The following is an 18002-nucleotide window of genomic DNA, read 5'->3' as shown; positions in this document are numbered from 1 at the left end:
TTCAGATATCACATAGGTTTCTTGTGGTGTGTGATTGTGAGAAAACTCCTCGCATAAGTTTTTGGATCATACTGACTTTAAGGTCAGCATAATCCAGGCTCTTAGATAAGGGTTTCTAAGTAACAGGTAGAGGTGGGCCCCTTTCCTAGCCATGCAGGGCTAGGTCCAAACAATACAATAAAGGGGTTTTTTTTGACAATTTTTAGAATTGAATAAGGTTTTCTCATGATGCAGACATTAGAAAGATCCATAATTGAATAGAAAAGGAACTGAGTTAGATCCAGAATTGAGTCACAAGATAAAGTCAGTGTGGTTCACTCAATTTTTCCTTTTGATTCATGGGGGAGAGGCGAGCCTAGTCCCCCTTTCCCCCCGGATTACTTTTCTATAAAGTAAAGCTATGAGGATTTTCATATATTCATTATCATAATTTCATGTCAGACTTTAGATCACACAACTTAGAGCACTCACAATGGACTAATTTTGAGAAGGGAGATTTACATGGCACCAAGGTAACCAAGAAAACTCAGCAAGCATAAGTACCATGAAACAAAAGGCAAAAGCAAAAAAATAATTATTATCAACATTAAACAACATCACATCAAGACTCATTGCATCCTAGTAACCCACTCCCAATGTTCATCTAATCATTTCATCTTGTCCTGACTTTCAGATGCCCCATGTAGTCATCTGGTCTCTGATGATGTCTTCTGTTAGACATTCTGGAATCGGCCTCATTTTCCAGACAGATCTAGAAAGGAATCTGCTAAAATCTGATAGTAGCAATTAATTTAATACAATTCAGTACAACTTTGTAAATTTGGTTTTCCAATAACTAGTTCATAAGGCATAGGGTTTAGGTAAGAAACAGCAAGTAGTGCATGAAAACTGAAATTCTCTAAAGATTCAGGTGAATTATGTGTTCCTAATTTGATGGTCTTAAAGCTCTGTTGTTAATAGGATCAGCTCCATAAGACTTGACCTGGCTTTTATCACATGAACTAGTTATTGGAAAACCACATGTATAGTTTAAAATCATGAGATTTTTCATGCTTGCATCTCATTACATAAACTCAAGAGATGTTCCAGTATCAAAGTATTAAAAAATAGATTGAGCATTGTACTTAGAAAACTTCACTGTGCATCTGCCCTGATTATAGAAATTTGCTATGAAAGGAAAAATAGAAACATACTTATAAAATTGTCAAGAATTGTCTCCTCAAGAGCACAGACTGAACTGATGTATACCATGACAAGGGAAAAAACTCCCTTAGCTCTGTTTGATTCCATACAATGGTCATATCTAGTAGTCATTCATGTAGTCACAGGGTATCAAAATCGAGGCTCAGGATTTAGAAAGTAAAGGAATTTCCCATTCATAAAGAAAATAGCACAATGGGGAAACTGAGTCAAGAGGCTCTAACCTTAGGCCATACCAATGTTGTCCACTCAACTTTTCCCAGGGACAATCATCCCCTTGTAGAAGTTTTCAGACTGTATAATGTGCCATTTTCTATTGTTAGGTTCATAGCAATTCAGATAATCATTCCTATAATCAAAATTTACAATAATAAATTATAGTCTTAATAGTTTTTATCTCAAATAGCAAAATTTCACTAACCAATCATTTAGGGAATGAATATTAATTTCTTCATGTTTCCCTAACAGTTACATTTCATTTGTACTTTATTAAAAAATTAAAACTAACCACATTCTGGAATTTCAAACATATAGAAAATACCTAATAGTTGACATATTATTGTATTGAAGATACGTATTTAAACTTCCCTATACATTTTCATAATTTTTACAAGTGATAGGCAAAAATTTTCAAGTGAAAACTCACATTTTATTATAGAAAACACTATCATCATTACCGTCACCATCACCATCACCATCATCATCTGCTTTAAAACAAAATAGGCGGGGGGGGGGCACAGCCAAGATGGCAGAGGAAAGACTGTGACTCCCCCAGCTCCTGACAAACCCATATACACACTTCAAAAATAATGCAGTAAGACAACTCCTCAAGTAGCTTAGACTACATAAGAACAGAGTGAGAATATTCTCTAGCCAATGATGGCTTAAGTGGGAAACTGGGATCACCTGCTGTTCAAGCTGAGAGAGGAGCTCAGTATGCAGTGTAGATCCAGCATGTGACAGACAGCACCTCCAGAGCCTTGGAGTCTTCAGTGCCAGCAGCTCCTTCTGAGGCTCGGATCATGGACCAGTGAGGGTGTTCGATGGTTGGCCAGGGTGAAGTGGCTGAGGTCTCTGCAGCAGTTGGGGTGAAGCACCAAGGTTCTGAACCAATGGGATGACTAGAGTGGTAGCAACCTAGGGAGGGGCACAGGCACACCAAGCTTCTGACCATATAGAATCAGATTTCAATCAGACGTATGTTTCCAGGTCAAGATGAGTAGGCAAAGAAAGCAGCAGACCATAGAAAGTTTTTCTTTCTTTTTTTGGGGGGGGGGATGGGCAACATAGACCATAATACACCTTCAGAAGAAGATAATAACAAAGTCCAAGCTCTATCATCCAAAGCTTCCAAGAAAAATATAAATTGGTCTCAGGACTTGGAAGCACTCAAAAGCGACTTTGAAGAGAAAGTAGTAGAGATAGAAGGAAGATTTAGAGAGGTAGAGGAAAGAATGGAAAGAGAAATGAGAGCAATGCAAGAGAGCTATGAGAAAAAAGTCAACAGCTTGAAAAGTCAAATAGAAAAGGAGATAAAAAGCTGTCTAATGAAAATTATTGCCTAAGAACTAGGATTGAACAAATGGAAGCTAGTGACGAAGACACAGTAAAGGAAATCCAAACGAATTTTTAAAAATAGAGGGCAATATGAAATATCTCTTTGGTACAATAGATGATCTGGAAAATAGATCCAGGAGAGATAACTTGAAAATCATTGGACTACCTGAAAACCATGACCAAAATAAGAGTTTAGATATCTTCCAAGAAATTGTCAGGGAAAATTGCCCTGGTATTCTAGAAGCAGAAAGTAAAATGGAAATTGAAAGAATCCACTGATCACTTCCAGAAAGAGATTCCAAAAGGAAAACTTCCAGGAATATTGTAGCCAAATTCCAGAGATTGCAGGCCAAGGAGAAAATATTGCAAGCAGCTAGGAAAAAGGAATTCAAATACTGTGGAGCTACAGTAAGGATAACATGAGGTCTAACAGCATCTACATTAAAGGACCAGAGAGTATGGAATATGATATTTCCAGAGGGCAAAGGAACTGGGACTACAGCCCTAAATCACCTACACAGCAAAACTGAGTATAATCTTTCAGGGGAAAAATAAGACTTCAATTAAAAAGAGGACTTTTAGGCATTTGTGGTGAAAAGACCTGAACTGAATAGAAAATCTGACTTTCCAATACAAGACCCTAGAAAAGCATAAAAAGGTAAACAGGTAAAAGAAATCATGAGGGAAATAAAAACGTTAAATTATTTATATTCCTACATGGGAAGATAATAGTTCTAACTCATAAGAACTTTCTCAGTATTAAGGCAACTGAAAGGAATATACTTAAACACAGGTGTGAATTGACTATGAAGGGATGATATCTATAAAGCATTTATTTTTTGTTTATCCCTTTTTTGTGGGACAGGCAGGGTGTGGTAGCTTATGTCTGGGGCCAGAATTGAGCTCAGGGCTTCCTGGGTCTAGGGCTACTGCTTTGTCCACTGTGTGACCTAGCTGACCCATGATGACATCTTCAAAATAAAGTTAAGGGGTAAGAGGAATTCACTGGAAGAAAGGGAAAGGGAGATGTGGACTAGGGAAAAGTAGCTCACATAAAAGAAACAATAAAAAACTTATGGAGTGGAGGGGATAATGGGGAAGGAGTGGGGGAGTGAGTGAAGGTTACTCTCATCAGAATTGGTTCAAAGAGTGACTAACATACACACTCAAGTGGGTCTAGTAATATATTTTGCCCTGAGGGAAAGTGGGAGGGGAGGGAAATGGGGGGGATAGGCAAAAGAAGGAAGGGTAGATTGGGGGAAGGGACAGATTGGGGAAGGGGGCAGTAAAAAGCAAAATACTTTCAAGGAGGGATAGGGTGAAGGAATATAGAAAATAGAGTAAATATCAAGGGGAGGAAATAAGATGGAGGGTAATACAGTTAGAAATAGTAACTGAAAGACATGATGAGCAGGATATCAGAAGGACATATGAAAAATGCAAACCATCAACATAGGAAGAACAGATGGTATCTGAATATAGATTGAAGTATAATTTTATTTGTTAGATCCTCTTTCTAAAGTTATTTTGTCTATTTTCTTTCACAACCTGACTAATGTGAAGTTGTTTTGCATGATTACACATGTATGACTTATATTGAATTGCTTGATTTCATAGGGAAGGTTGAGGAGGGAGGAAGGAAGAAAATTTAGAACAAAAAGTTTTTAAAAAATCAATGTGAAAAATTGTTTTTTATTTTTTTACATGCAACTTGGGGAAAATTCTAAATAAAATGAAAATTTTAAAATGCAAAAATATATACACCAGTAAAAATTGAACTTTTCAAATATCTATTTTATTACTTTTATAGCTCAATTAATATTCTAACAGCACCCAGATTTTTTTCAAAGTTGTTTTTTAACAACATTTCTGATACAATGACTCCCCAAATTTCACAATATAAGAGAATTTAGAAAGACAGTCATAACATACCTGGGTATGGGAGGTAGCAGAGAGGAAAGAGTAAAATTTACTGTATATTCAGGAGATGAAGAAGTAAAAATTGAATGCACAATGAGGGCAAAGGAAGAGAAAAAATAACTGATAATGGAGATGAGGAAAGATCCTAGGATTAGAAAATTAGAGTTGGAAAATTTCATTTTACAAATGAGAGAGCTAAATCTGAGAAAGTTTTAAGTACCTTCCCCAAGGTCACACAGGTAATAAGAATCAGAGTCAGGATTTTAACCCAGATCTTCCAACTCCAAACTTTCCACTATAGAACACTGCCTCAAGGAGTCATAGATAATGCTAATTGATGGAGTTGGGACAGATTAACTTTAACTTCACAGCTAAATGCCACAATTTTATTACTGATACGGTTATTGTTATTAGAAATAATTGCATTCAAAATGGTTTGGGGGGATTAAATTTAAGTGCTGTCCATCTGTCTCACTTGTGTTAGTATTTTACATTGCACACAAAAGGGGGAAATTTATTTGACCATCTGTAGTTTTAAAAAATCTATCCATATAAGAAATATTTTCTAATTTTGCTATTTTTTGATGAACATTTTCTAGATCGTGTCAATTTCCCTTTCAATCACGCCTTTCCTATATTAACTACAGTCTCTTGGTAGCAAATGAGACCCTGCTGGTTTGAATGATCTAACTTGTCTCCCTCAACATCAAATTCAGTAGCAGAGAATAACATAGTTACTATAGAGAAGAGAGGCACATATGTTTGCCAAGAATAATCTGATCTTCATTTAGATCAGATAACTTCACGGGCCCTTTCATTCCACCTCTATCTTCTCTGATCCGTTGGTAATTCTTTTCCAATCTTTGTTGGTTCTGGTTTGTTTGTTTTTTGTTTTTTTTTTTTTTAACAAGGAAAACAATACTTTTTTGTGCATCTAACTCCCTAAAAATAAGGTCTTTAAATGCTCTGAGATTTTTCTAGAAGATTTTTTTTTTGAGGGAATAATTATTCAATTCAATCTACATTCATTCCAAAGCTCTTTAAAAGTTATGATTCCTCCTTGGACTCTTAGCCTAGCATGAATAAAGTATGACATTCTTATCACTAATAAATGCTTATTTTCTTTGGTTCTATTTGGGTCTATGCTGCCTGGCTTTCTGCAAGGTCATTCATCTGAAAAGAAAAACGAATTTTGTTGCCCAGCATAGGTGATAATAAATTTGTATGTTGTTTTTTCTTCTTAAGGGACCATTAATAGAACAAATCTTCAAGCCTATCTGTGTACTTTACCTATTTAAGACTTTAAATGACTTCTGCCTTTTATTTTTGATGTACAATATAGCAGTGGTTTGGAGGAGCTTTGAAACTACCTTTCTAAATCCTTTTGATTTTAAGTAACACAAGGGAACAATAAATCCATAGGAGTAGGAACTGACATGAGTGTTACACGTGTGAACTCCCCTACCCTCCTACTCTTCTATTTCAAAACAATTGACAGAACAGAGTGGGGTGAACTGGATAATCACTAAGGTCTTTACTAGCTCTAAATCACATGATACTTAGTAGGAATATACTAAGTATATTCCTTTCAGTTGCCATCTGTTATACATAGACTTGTGTCAGCCTCTGGAAAGGCTAGGAAGATAAGAAACATGTAATCTTTGCCTTTCTAGAGCTGCCAATATTAGTACATGGTCACAAATTCAGGAAAAAATTATGCATATAGAAACAAGATATAGATGCTCTGAGAGATCTCTAATCTCTCTTATCAGTATGGGCACTCTTCCTATTGGAAAAGATGGAAACCCCTTTTTTTTCCATTTCATGCTATGCAAATTCATAACCATGTTTTTAATTTTTAAAAGGTTTTGTTAATAATATTTTATTTATGTCACTTTAATTTCTTAATGTATATGTATGCTCCCTCCCCTTCCTAGAAAGCCACTCTAATAAGGAGAAAAAAAGTAATTCAGCCAAACCAACCAACACACTAACCAAGTCTGGCAGGATAGGCAGTGTTCCACACCCACAGGTTCTCACCTCCAGAAAGAAGAGGGGTATATTTTCTCCTCATCTCTGAGTCAAAGTTGATGATTACAAGTACACATTGTTCAATTTCATTTTTTATTGTTCTTTCTAGCTGTCATTTTAGTCATCGTCATATACTATTTTCTAGATTCTGCTTACTTCACTTTGTATGAACTTCTATAAGTATATGCAGCATATCCATTTTTATTATTATAATATTCCACTCTATTTCACCTCAGTGTTTGACTATATTTTATTAATTATCTGGCACCTAGTGGATGCAGTGATAGAGTGCTAAGCCTACAGTCAGCAAAACATCTTTCTGAGTTCAAATCCAGCCTTAGGCAGGATATTTACTAGGTAAGTGTGTCATTTAACCCTGTTTGTCTTAGTTTTCTCATTTATAAAATGAGCTGGAGGAGGAAAAGGCAAACCACTCCACGATCTTTGCCAAGAAAACCCCAGATGGGGTCGTGAAGAGTTAGACATGACTAAAAAATTACTAAACAACGAAAACAAATGTGCCAGACACTATGATAGGCAATAGTGATGCCATTACAAAGACCAAAAAAAGTTTCTGTTCCTCAAGGAGCTCACATTCTAATGGAAATATAATTCTTAGTAGAAAGAGATATAAGTACCTCTCATAGCTATTGGTATGAGATGTGTTCTTAACCAAACAAGAAATACAGGTAATTACAAATGATAAAATATATAACTTTGGTTGATTGACACTGAAAACCTTCAGCACATACAACATTTGCATGTAGGATAAGAAAGAAAGTGATTGAATAGGAAAAAAATTATTTGTAACAAATTTCTCTGATAAAGAATTGGCATACAAGATATATAAATAATTTATGTACATATGTATATATTGACTAAAATATACATTGTATATATGTATGTTAAATATACATATATATGTCCAACTCTTCATGACCACATTTGCTGTTTTCTTGGCATAGATACTGGAAGAGTTTGCCATTTCCTTCTCTATCTCATTTTATAGATGAGGAAACTTAAGTGACTTCCCTGAAATCACACAGCTAAAAAGTTTCTGAAGTTAGATTTGAACTCATGAAAATGAGCCTTTTGATTCTGGGCCTGGCACTCTATCCACTGTGCCACCAGTTTCAAGTAGATGAGTGATCAAAGTATATAAATAAACAGTTCTCTAAAGAAGAATTACAAAGTATTCACAACCACATGAAAGGATGCTCCAAATTAAAGATAATAACAGAAATGAAAATTTTAAAACTCCAAAGTTTTGCTTCCTACCCTGAAAATCTGTTTTAAAAAAAATTACAAAAACGGGCAATATTCAATCTGTGGAAAGATAGACCAATACATTGTTGGTGAAGCTGTGAAATGGTATATCTATTTTGGAAATCAATTTGGAATTATGCAAATAAAGTGATTAAAATGCTCATATCATTTGAACAAGAGAATCTATTACTAGGCTTATACCCCAACAAAATCATCAATATGACAAAAATCCTATTTACTCTGAAATAGTTATAGCAGTATTTTTTGTGATAGCTAAGAATCAAAAATAAAATAATTGTCTATCAATTCGGTAATTGGGTAAACAAATTGTACATGAATGTTATGCTCTAAGAAATGAAGTGTGTGATGAAAACAGAGAAGCATGGAAAAATGTATACGAATTGATACAGAATGCAATAAGCAGGGCTGAGGAAACAAAATATACAATAATTACGAGGATAATAATGGGAAAAAATAACTACATACCCAAAATTCAAAAGTAAATGCAATAAAACTATATAGATAAAGCATGCTTGGAATCGAAAGCTATGAGAAGACACCCTCAATCCACTTCTTCATCGAGGTAGGAGGTTCAAAAGTGTTACATGTCTTCAGATTTTCTCAATGTATTGATCAGTTATGCCATTTTTTTCCTCTCTAAAAAATACTATTTGTTACATGGGGTTACTCTCAAGGAGGGGTTTGGGGAGCTGAGTGACACTTGGGATAACCACAGTGATGTATGAAACAGAATATATCATGAAAAACTTATTAGGAAAAAAGAATGAATGCACTTAATTCTATCCTTTTCCCATATTGATTTAGCAGATCTTTTATTCTTAATAACAAGTAATTTCTGAAAGCAAGGAGGCTTATTGGAAATAAAACAGCTAAGAATATAAAATCCCAGGGTTTCATAGAATACTTCTATAGGTTTGAAATGGCAAAATTTTACCTTTAAGGAAAAAAAAATGTAGGTTATTGGTATGCCAGAAACAATATATTTTTATAACAAGTGGTAAATTTTCTTCTTTTGGCTGAGAATTTCAATTTTTTTTTTTTTTTGGTGAGGCAATTGGGGTTAAGTGACTTGCCCAGGGTCACACAGCTAGTAAGTGTCAAGTGGCTGAGGCTGGCTTTGAACTCAGGTCCTCCTGCATCCAGGGCTGGTGCTTTATCCACTGTGCCACCTGGCTGCCCCAAGGATTTCAATTTTAAAAGCCATAGGATATAATTTACCTTCCTTTTGCTGAGTGGTCATTATTTACTTATCATTATATTGGAAATAGGAATGCTCTAAGTAGAACTATGCCATGTAGTTGCCCTAGTATGAATTAATTTGCTTTTAAATACCATTTACAGATCATTTCTTCATGCTTACCACCCAATTATTGAAATTTAAAAATCACCTAAGGCCTTGGTGAAGACCCTTTACAACTAAAATTTTAGGCACCAGATTTGTATACAAGACATCATATGGTCTATAGTTTTACCTGTCCTTTGGGTGAAGAAATTGGTGAGAAGATTACAATGATTCATTAGACTGAAACACTGTCTTATTGGGGGTGTGGGGGTGATGGGGAACTTAGAATCTACAAAAGTTATCAATGCCACTAGGCCTTGATACATAGCACATATATCATGACCATGTGATGGAAAAATGAATCACTGAGTTTTAAAGTTGGATGGAAAGACAGTGCCCCCCCCCCATCCAACACAAATCTGAAGGAAAGATCTACTTGAATATCATATGCTGGGCCAGTGGTTGTTCAGCCTCTTTGGAAGACCTTCAAGGAAATGGGAGCCACCACCTCTTGAAGCAGTCTACAACCTATTTAGATAACTCTAAGTATTAGGAAGTTTACTGACTTTTTGTTTTGTTTTGTCATAAAGTCAATAATTTGCCTCTTTGTAAATGAGATAAACATTATCAGGAAAAGGAATTCTACTCATTGTGGAGTGAATTCTTCCTCATACAAAGTTGAGCACCCTGCACACAGAACTTGCTGGTGGAAAAAACACTGAATCTGAAGTCAGAAAAGTTCAAAGTCTGCCTTTTTATATACTAGCTGTTTATAAGTGTATACATGCTCACTTCTTATTCCTGGGCCTCAGTTATCTTTAAAATAAGTAAGTTGGCACATCTGTGAATTGTTCTGCCAATTCTGGAAAGCAATTTGGAACTATTCCCACAAAATTACTAGCAAAATTGACCTAGCAATACCATTTCTAGGTCTGTACTCAAATAGATTGAAGAAAGAGAAAAAGGACCCACATGTAAATAAACATATGTGTATATATGTAGTATCAAAATTAATCATACAACAGAGTTTCAGAGTTGAAAGGCATCTTGTCTACACACACATACATGTATATATGATTATACACATACACATGTGTATATGTACGTGTGTATGACACGCTTTATATATACATGTCTACATATACACACCTGTGTATGTGTGTACATATGCACATATACATATATACATGCATGCACACACATATGTATGAACATGACCTGGATGAAAAGACAGCAAAGGGGACAAAGAAGTAGCAGTCAGGTAGGTAGGAGAACCAGGAAATAGCAGTAACACCACCCCGCCCCCCCCACACAGCCAAGCCCTGAGTGAAGAGTTTCAAGGAAAAAGAGAATGATCCACAGAGTCAAAGGTTGCAGCAAGAGTAAGAAAGATGAGGATTGAGAAGAGGTCACTGTATTTGGCAATTGGAAGATCATTGGTAACTTTATAGAAAGCAGTTTCAGTTTAATGATTCAGTCTGAAGCCTGACTATAAAGAGTACAGAAGAAAGTGAGAGGAGAGGAAATGAATGCACCTGTTGCAAATGGTCTTCTCATAACCACAAAAGGCAGGAGAAATATTGGATGAACATTAGCCTGTATAGATGAATCATCTGAGAGATTCTTTTTTTATGATAGGATATGTTTGTAGGCAGTAGGGAAACACTCAGTAAACAGAAGGAGATTGAAGATAAGAGAGAAACTGGGAATGATAGAGAGGGCAATTTACTAGAAGAGACAGGATGGAATGGCATCACTTCTATCACTGCCTCCTGGGGAAACCTAAGAAGACATCATAGAAGAGGTTTTTGGATATGTGAAGAATAAGTAGGATTTTAAAATGCTTTTCTTTATTTCAACAGGAAGCTTCTGTCTTTGCCCCTTTCCTTATCTGAAGAAGAATTACTTAAAATGAGGCAGGAGTTCCACAACCGCTTTGCTCAGATGGACAACAGCTTAGCCTTGCCTAGGATTCGGGCCAGGGTATTGCTGCAGAATTTTCAGTCTGATTGGAGAGAAGCCGAGTTCCTGAAAGTGGACCAAGCCTTCACAGATATTCAGGTAGGATGCTCCTAAAGGTTGAATTGTTACAGTTACAAATGCATCAAAAACAGAGAAGGTTTGAGCTAGGAAGGACATTAGACTATGGATTGTAGAGTGTTGGAACTGGGAAATACCTTAGAACATGGAATGTTGATAACTGTAATGGACCTTGGGGGTTACTTAGTCCAACTCCCTTACTTAATAGAGGAAAAAATTCAGAGTTGGAGAGAAAATAGATTAGCCCAAGTTCATGGCAGAATTAAAAATAGAAGCTAGCCCTTCTGGTTAAACAGTCAAGTACAACATATAGGACTTCCATTGACTAGTGGGTAAAATGTCCTTGCAATCTGTCATTAATTGGTTAATTGGTCAGAACACAAGAATGCAAGAGCAGACTGACTTTTAGGGAGGTGAAAACAGTGTACACAGTCTCTAAAATGATATTAAAAATATAACAGAACAACATTTAAATGCTCTGAGATTTTAAAGACAATCCTACAAATTTAATTCTTTTTCAATGATTTACCAAAGTTTTAACCTGAAACGAGGAGAATAATTTCTATGTTAGACCAGGGTATAGGGAATAAAGCATGGAACTGGGAATTGGGAAACCTTGGTTCACCTCTAGACTCTGTTATTAATCGTGTGTGTGTGTGTGTGTGTATGTGTGTGTATGTAATGTATGTATATGTATATGTATGTGTGTATGTGCTTTGTAAACCTTAAATCTCTACATAGATACTAGCCTGATTATTTTTAATTTCTTTGAGACTCAATAAGGGATTGGATGAGTTTCATTTCTTTATTCAAAAGTCAACTGTGGGGCAGCTAGGTGGTGCAGTGGATAAAGCACTGGCCCTGGATTCAGGAAGACCAGACTTCAAATCTGGCCTCAGACGCTTGACACTTGCTAGCTGTGTGACCCTGGACAAGTCATTTAACCCTCATTGCCCCACAAAAAAAAGTCAATTGCAAACCACCATTATATAAATAACACTTTACCACTTATATAGAGAGTTGGGATTTTAGAGACAGAGGAATTCGACCATCTTGCCCCTAAACCCTAACTACATACCTGTGATGAAGTAGTTGGAAAGGGACTGTTTTTATTTAAATCAATCAAAAAGCATTTTAAGTGTCTAATATGAATCATACATTGTACTAGGATCTGAGGATACAGATGAAAAATTCTCTACTCAAGAGATTTCTTTTTTAGTTTATATTTGTGGGTGACAGGGAGGGAGAAGGGGGAGAAAAAATGTGCATTAAGTCAATACTATATCTATCTACTCAACTGATAAAAAAACCCCCAACAACCTCACAGGTATCCAGGTTAATAGCCTTTGAATTAGATGGACTGAAGTACCCTTCAATTCTGAGGAAGTGTGAAGAAATCATCTGAAAGTGATAGAAATGTCTGTACTTAGTTGCAGTCTGTTTTCTCAGATTTTGAGATAACCTAATCATATCAGAAGTTTTCAAAGTTCAAAATTTTATATAGTCTTAAAATGCTCTTGTTCCCAATGAAAAACCATTTTCTGGCTCTTATGGTGGAACAGATGTTGTCTTTCCCCTGGAAATTGATTCTGCTCCCTTTGTATTCTCAGGACAGAAATACAAAAGTAAGTTGTGATTTGATTGTCCAGGAAGGTGTCTTACATGATGTTATCACAGCTCATTTATGATTCACAGACTGTCTCAAGAATATGTATAAAATTGTAACTTGTAGCCTATTTATGAACATGGAGAATTACCTTCAAAGAAGAAATGCATAACCTAGGAATATGTCAACTCTTAATACAACTTCTAAATAGAGAATATTAGATGAAGGTCAGAAATGAGTTGACTTTTCTAAGCAAAGAGGCCAAAGTTGACATTAGGTTCCATTAAAATAATTCACTGATGTCTTGGAAAGAGTGGGCCAGTCATACTTGTAGGCAATATGTGGACTTCTCTAAGTCTTCTCTAGATTCAACATCTCCAGTTCCTTCATATGGTATAAATTTAAGGCCTTTCACCATCCTGATTACACTCTTCAGCTTTTCAATGTTGTCCCTAACAAGTGGTGCTTAAAAATGAATTGATGCTCTAGGTATGGTCTCTGACCAAGGCAGAGTATAGTAGGACTATGATCTTCTTATTGCAGGATCCTCTGTTCCTCAGTGCAGCCCACCACCACAGTTTTATCTCATATTGAATTAAAGGCCTCTCAATCTACAACATTATTCTTTGAGTCAAGTGTGTCTTTGATTCATGTGAGATCATGGTGTTCTAATAGAAGATACCGTACCACTTTGGATAGGGAGTTTAATATGGAGTCAGGGTGACCCTAGGTTCAAATTCTGTCCCCTGAAACTATGTGACGATAGGCAAGTCACTCAACCTATCTGAGTCCATCTTCTCATCTCTAAAATGAGGGGATTGGGCTAGATATTTTTTAAAGGCCCTTTCAGTTCCAAATCTATGGGTCCATGATATTTTTTTTTGCCTGAAATGTCTATTAAACATGCCTCTTCTGTCTTATATTTGTGGAGTCAAACTGTAGAATCCAGTTATGACTTTACAGGACTTTGTCCTATTAATTTTCAAATTAAAAAAAAAGTTTAGTCCAGTCAGGATCTCTTTGAAATGCATAATCCTTTTCTACTCTTTCCACAAATAGTATTTTGCAATTAGGTGGGGGGAAAGCATTAAATGGAGTTTGGCTCCAAAGCGTTTTATTTAATTTATTTAAGTAAACATTTATAAAAGGTGGAAGTGCAGTTGAATTGGGAGAGCACTAGTTCTCTAATCAAGTGTGAATTTGAATTCTGGCCATTACTTAGTACCTATATGACCTTGGGTAACTCCTTTTGACAGTGTGAGGCTTTAGTCTTCTCTGTAAAATGGGGTGGTTGTATTGGATCTTCAGTAAGATTCCTTCTACTTCTAAAACTATGATCCAAGGTACTACTTCTTAGGGGAAAAAAACCCAACTGTTTCCTTCCAGAGAAACAGAGATAAAATAAGATAGAGGTACTGTGAAGCTTATAATAAAGTGGAATTGATAAGTAATATATACAAATAATTATTATGTGAGGATAGGAAGTGAGAAGTGCAAATGTAAGGACTAGTTAAAGTGCTCCAAAATATGATGAGAGAGAAGCTCTGCTGAGGGATCATAAAAGTTTCTGTGAGGGAGGGGCTCTTGACTGGGACCTTCTTCAATAGGCAGAAGTGGGAACAGGGAAAAGTCCATTCCTAGTTTGGGAGAAGTTCTGAGCAAAAGGTAAGATGTGATAGCTGGGCTATAATTAGAGATGACAAGCTCCACTTTAGCTGCAACATAGAGTATGAGATTTAAAAAAATAGTGTAATAAGTATGGAAACATTGGAGCCAGAATGCCAGGATGAGGAATTACTATTTTGACTTTGAGAAGCCACTAAAGTTCCAAAACACACACACACACACACACACACACACACACACACACACACACACACCTTTTTTTTTTAAATAGAGAAGCATTTTAATCAGAATAATACATTATGTAAAGAAGAGGAGAGAGAGATTAGAGACTGAAGGACCAATTAAGAGGCCATTACAATAGGTGAAAGGAGATGAAAGCCTAAACCAAAGTAATGGTTTGTGAGTAGAAAGAAGGGAATGGATGTTAAAAATATTCTGGAGATAGAATCAATAGTACTTGAACACTAATGGTCAGTCAAGTAAAGATAAAAGTTGAATACTACTGAAATATTTTGATTTTGCCTTCCTAGCTGTAACTAGCATCTGAAGCAAATTAAGTCGATGGGGAGCGTGCATGGGGGGATTGATGGGAAATGAGGAACTAACTTTTGGATATCTTGAGTTTGAGATCCCTACCAAAAACTCAGGTTGGTTCTCTGAGGGAAATGATCAATAGATACATAGATTGGGGATTCATCTGTATAGAAATTATCATTGAAACCATATGATCAGGGTCAGCTAGGTGACACAGTGGATAGAATACTGGCCCTGGATTCAGGACGACCTGAGTTCAAATCCGGCCTCAGACACTTAACACTTACTAGCTGTGTGACCCTGGGCAAGTCACTTAACCCCAATTGCCTCACCAAAAAAAAAAAGTCTTACGGTAGGGGACATACCAAAGAAACCATGTGATCAGATGAGATGACCAAGATAGAATAAGAGTGGAGTCTTATAAAAAAAATTTCCCCAAATTCTATAGCTGGAACACTTCATAGGTGTGAGGGGGGGGGGGCGATAAAAATAAAATAGTGAAAGAGATTGAGAAGGTGGAATCGATCATGTAAGAGAACTGGGATAAAGCAATATCATGAGAGACTGAGGAGAAGAGAATATTAGGAACAAGAGGTTGATCAGCACTGTGAAATGCTGTATAAAGGCCAAAGTTAATGAATAAATAATATCAATGGATTTGACAATTAATAAATTCTTACCTTGAATAAAGCTGTATTGGAAGAAGAGTAGGGATAGAAACCATATGGCAAGGGGTTAAGTAACTTAATGATGATATAGACTGGAGACAATATTGCAATCTACTCTTTCTATAAATCCAACTGTGAAGGGGAGGAGAGGAGAAAAAGAGGAAAGGACAGCTATGCTATTTTATGTCTGTTTTTGGTGGTGGTATGTTTAGTATAGATAGACCATGTCATGAGCCAAGGCAATGACCTAAGGAGCAAATGCTATAGAGGAAAAGGGCTTAAAGGAGGAGATACTGAAAATACATTTTAAAAAATGGTTGCTTTTGAGGGTAGTGACTTCCCCATCACTGGAGTACCAAGTAGAAATTAATAGACCAATTCATGAGAAGGTTGTGAGATTCTTGTTCAGATGGGTTAAACTAAAGGATGTCTGAGATCCTATCTTCCTCTGATAGTCTATGATCCAGAATCTGAGAGAGGTCATCATTGATGGGACAATTACCCATAAGAGATAACAAATAGTTTCAAAGGTATAGATAGAAAGACTACCCTTGCCAAGGTGGAAGGCCACTTCTTCCTCTGAGACCCAAAGAAAGGAAGAGATGATAAATAAGGGCATAAGGAAGTTGAGAAGAGTGGAAGAGAGAGGTTGAAATAAAACACTTCAGATGACCTCCATCTTCTCAGTAAAGTAGGAGGCATGGTCATTTTATGGGAATGAAATAGGAAGAGGTGGAGTAGGATACTAGAGAAGAGAAGGTATGGAGTAACCACTGAGATGCTTCAGGGAATGTGAAAATGAATTTGAAAGAGCTGGATGAAAAAAAAAGGTTACTTCCAGCAGTGATGACTCTTTGAGATTATGTAGTGTAAATTTGAGATGGGCCCAGTCATCATAGCTTCATTTAGCAAACGGAGAGTAGGGTTGAAGTGAACAGATGGTAGGAATTGTGTAGGTTTAAGTCTGCAGCAGCAGCAGCAATAGTAGTGGTGATGGTGGTGGTAGTAGTAGGTTGTGGTAGTAGTAGTAATTGTGGTAGTGGTGGTACTAGTGGTAGTAAACAGCAATAGTAGTAGTAATAGTAACATCATTATTGTTATATATTTTTATCAAAATAGCTAGTATTTATATATCACTTTAACATTTGCCTAGTGCTTTACAAATATTTCATTTGATCCTCACAAAACCCCTCTGAAATAGCTAGTATTATTATCCATGTTTCTGAAGTAGAAACTGAAGTTGAGAGAAGTTGAAGACATGCCCAAGGTCACAGAGCTAGCAGGTGTCTACAGCAGGCTTTGAATTCAAATCTTGCTAGCTTCAAGTCCAGTAGTTTATCCATTGCACCACCTTTTCCCATGCCTCACAGTATGGAGATGACCCAGGACTATCAAAGGCTATGACAATGGAATGAAAACTTGAGCAGTTCCTAATAACCTGAAAGGGTTTTAACTCTGGAGGGAGGCTCGAATGGATGTCTGTCATCTGTAGACCAAGTCCAGTATCTTTTCACTCTGTGGTACGAGGGATTCCAAAGATATGTAATTAGTGAACTTTCTCTCCATGGTTATTTACTTTCCAATATTATTTCTGAATGATATTTTGTAGCAACAATCAAAAGTCAAGAAGCAACGTACTAAGAACAAAAGGAAGATAGACATTTTGAAGAAATGTGTGGAAGATAAAATTCACATCTTTGCGGAAAAACCCAGTGAGGACCTCCTTGAGAAGGTAAGTAGAAATATCCTTCAGCTATATTCCTCTTCTCATATAAAATGTGACCATATTAAATAGCTCACAAAATCATAGCATCTATATTTTCTCCTTTGCTTCTCTAGTTTTCAGCTAACATTTTACATTGTTCTTGCATTTCTACATACATGCATAGACATATACATATACATACTGTGTTAAAGTGGAAAAATGGTAAAACCTTTGCAGTAGACCAGAGACTTAGTTTCTAGTCTCACATATACAATAATTAGACTTCTGACTCTGGGAAAGTCATTTCTCCTACTCTGAGGTTCATTTCATGGGTGGTGATGATAATATTAACTACTTATGTTTACAGAATAAGTGTTTTTCCTATCAGACATATGAGGAAACTGAGGCTGAGAGAAGTGACATGATTTGTCCAAGTTCATGCAGCTTGTACATGTCGGTGTCAAGATTTTTACCTCTGATCTGCTGATTTCAAATCCTATGCTTTATCTCCTATGACCCTGGAGAGGACTAGATGTTCTTTTATGA

The 18002-nt window shown here is 36.2% G+C and overlaps 1 protein-coding gene across 1 annotated transcript in view; it reads left to right on the top strand.

Moving 5' to 3' along the window:
• The window catches only part of EVC2 (EvC ciliary complex subunit 2), a 261845-nt gene that overhangs the window by 124605 nt on the left and 119238 nt on the right, over nucleotides 1-18002 (top strand). Inside the window, exons 15-16 of the mRNA XM_043972227.1 lie at nucleotides 11140-11338; nucleotides 17361-17483. Coding sequence (XP_043828162.1) covers nucleotides 11140-11338; nucleotides 17361-17483 — 322 coding nt within the window. The remainder of the gene's footprint in view (nucleotides 1-11139; nucleotides 11339-17360; nucleotides 17484-18002) is intronic.

The sequence above is a fragment of the Dromiciops gliroides genome, chromosome 6, assembly GCF_019393635.1.
Source record: "Dromiciops gliroides isolate mDroGli1 chromosome 6, mDroGli1.pri, whole genome shotgun sequence".
Lineage (NCBI taxonomy): Eukaryota > Metazoa > Chordata > Mammalia > Microbiotheria > Microbiotheriidae > Dromiciops > Dromiciops gliroides.
The sequence above is the reverse complement of the archived record's forward strand: the minus strand, read 5'-3'. Positions and strand labels throughout refer to the sequence as shown.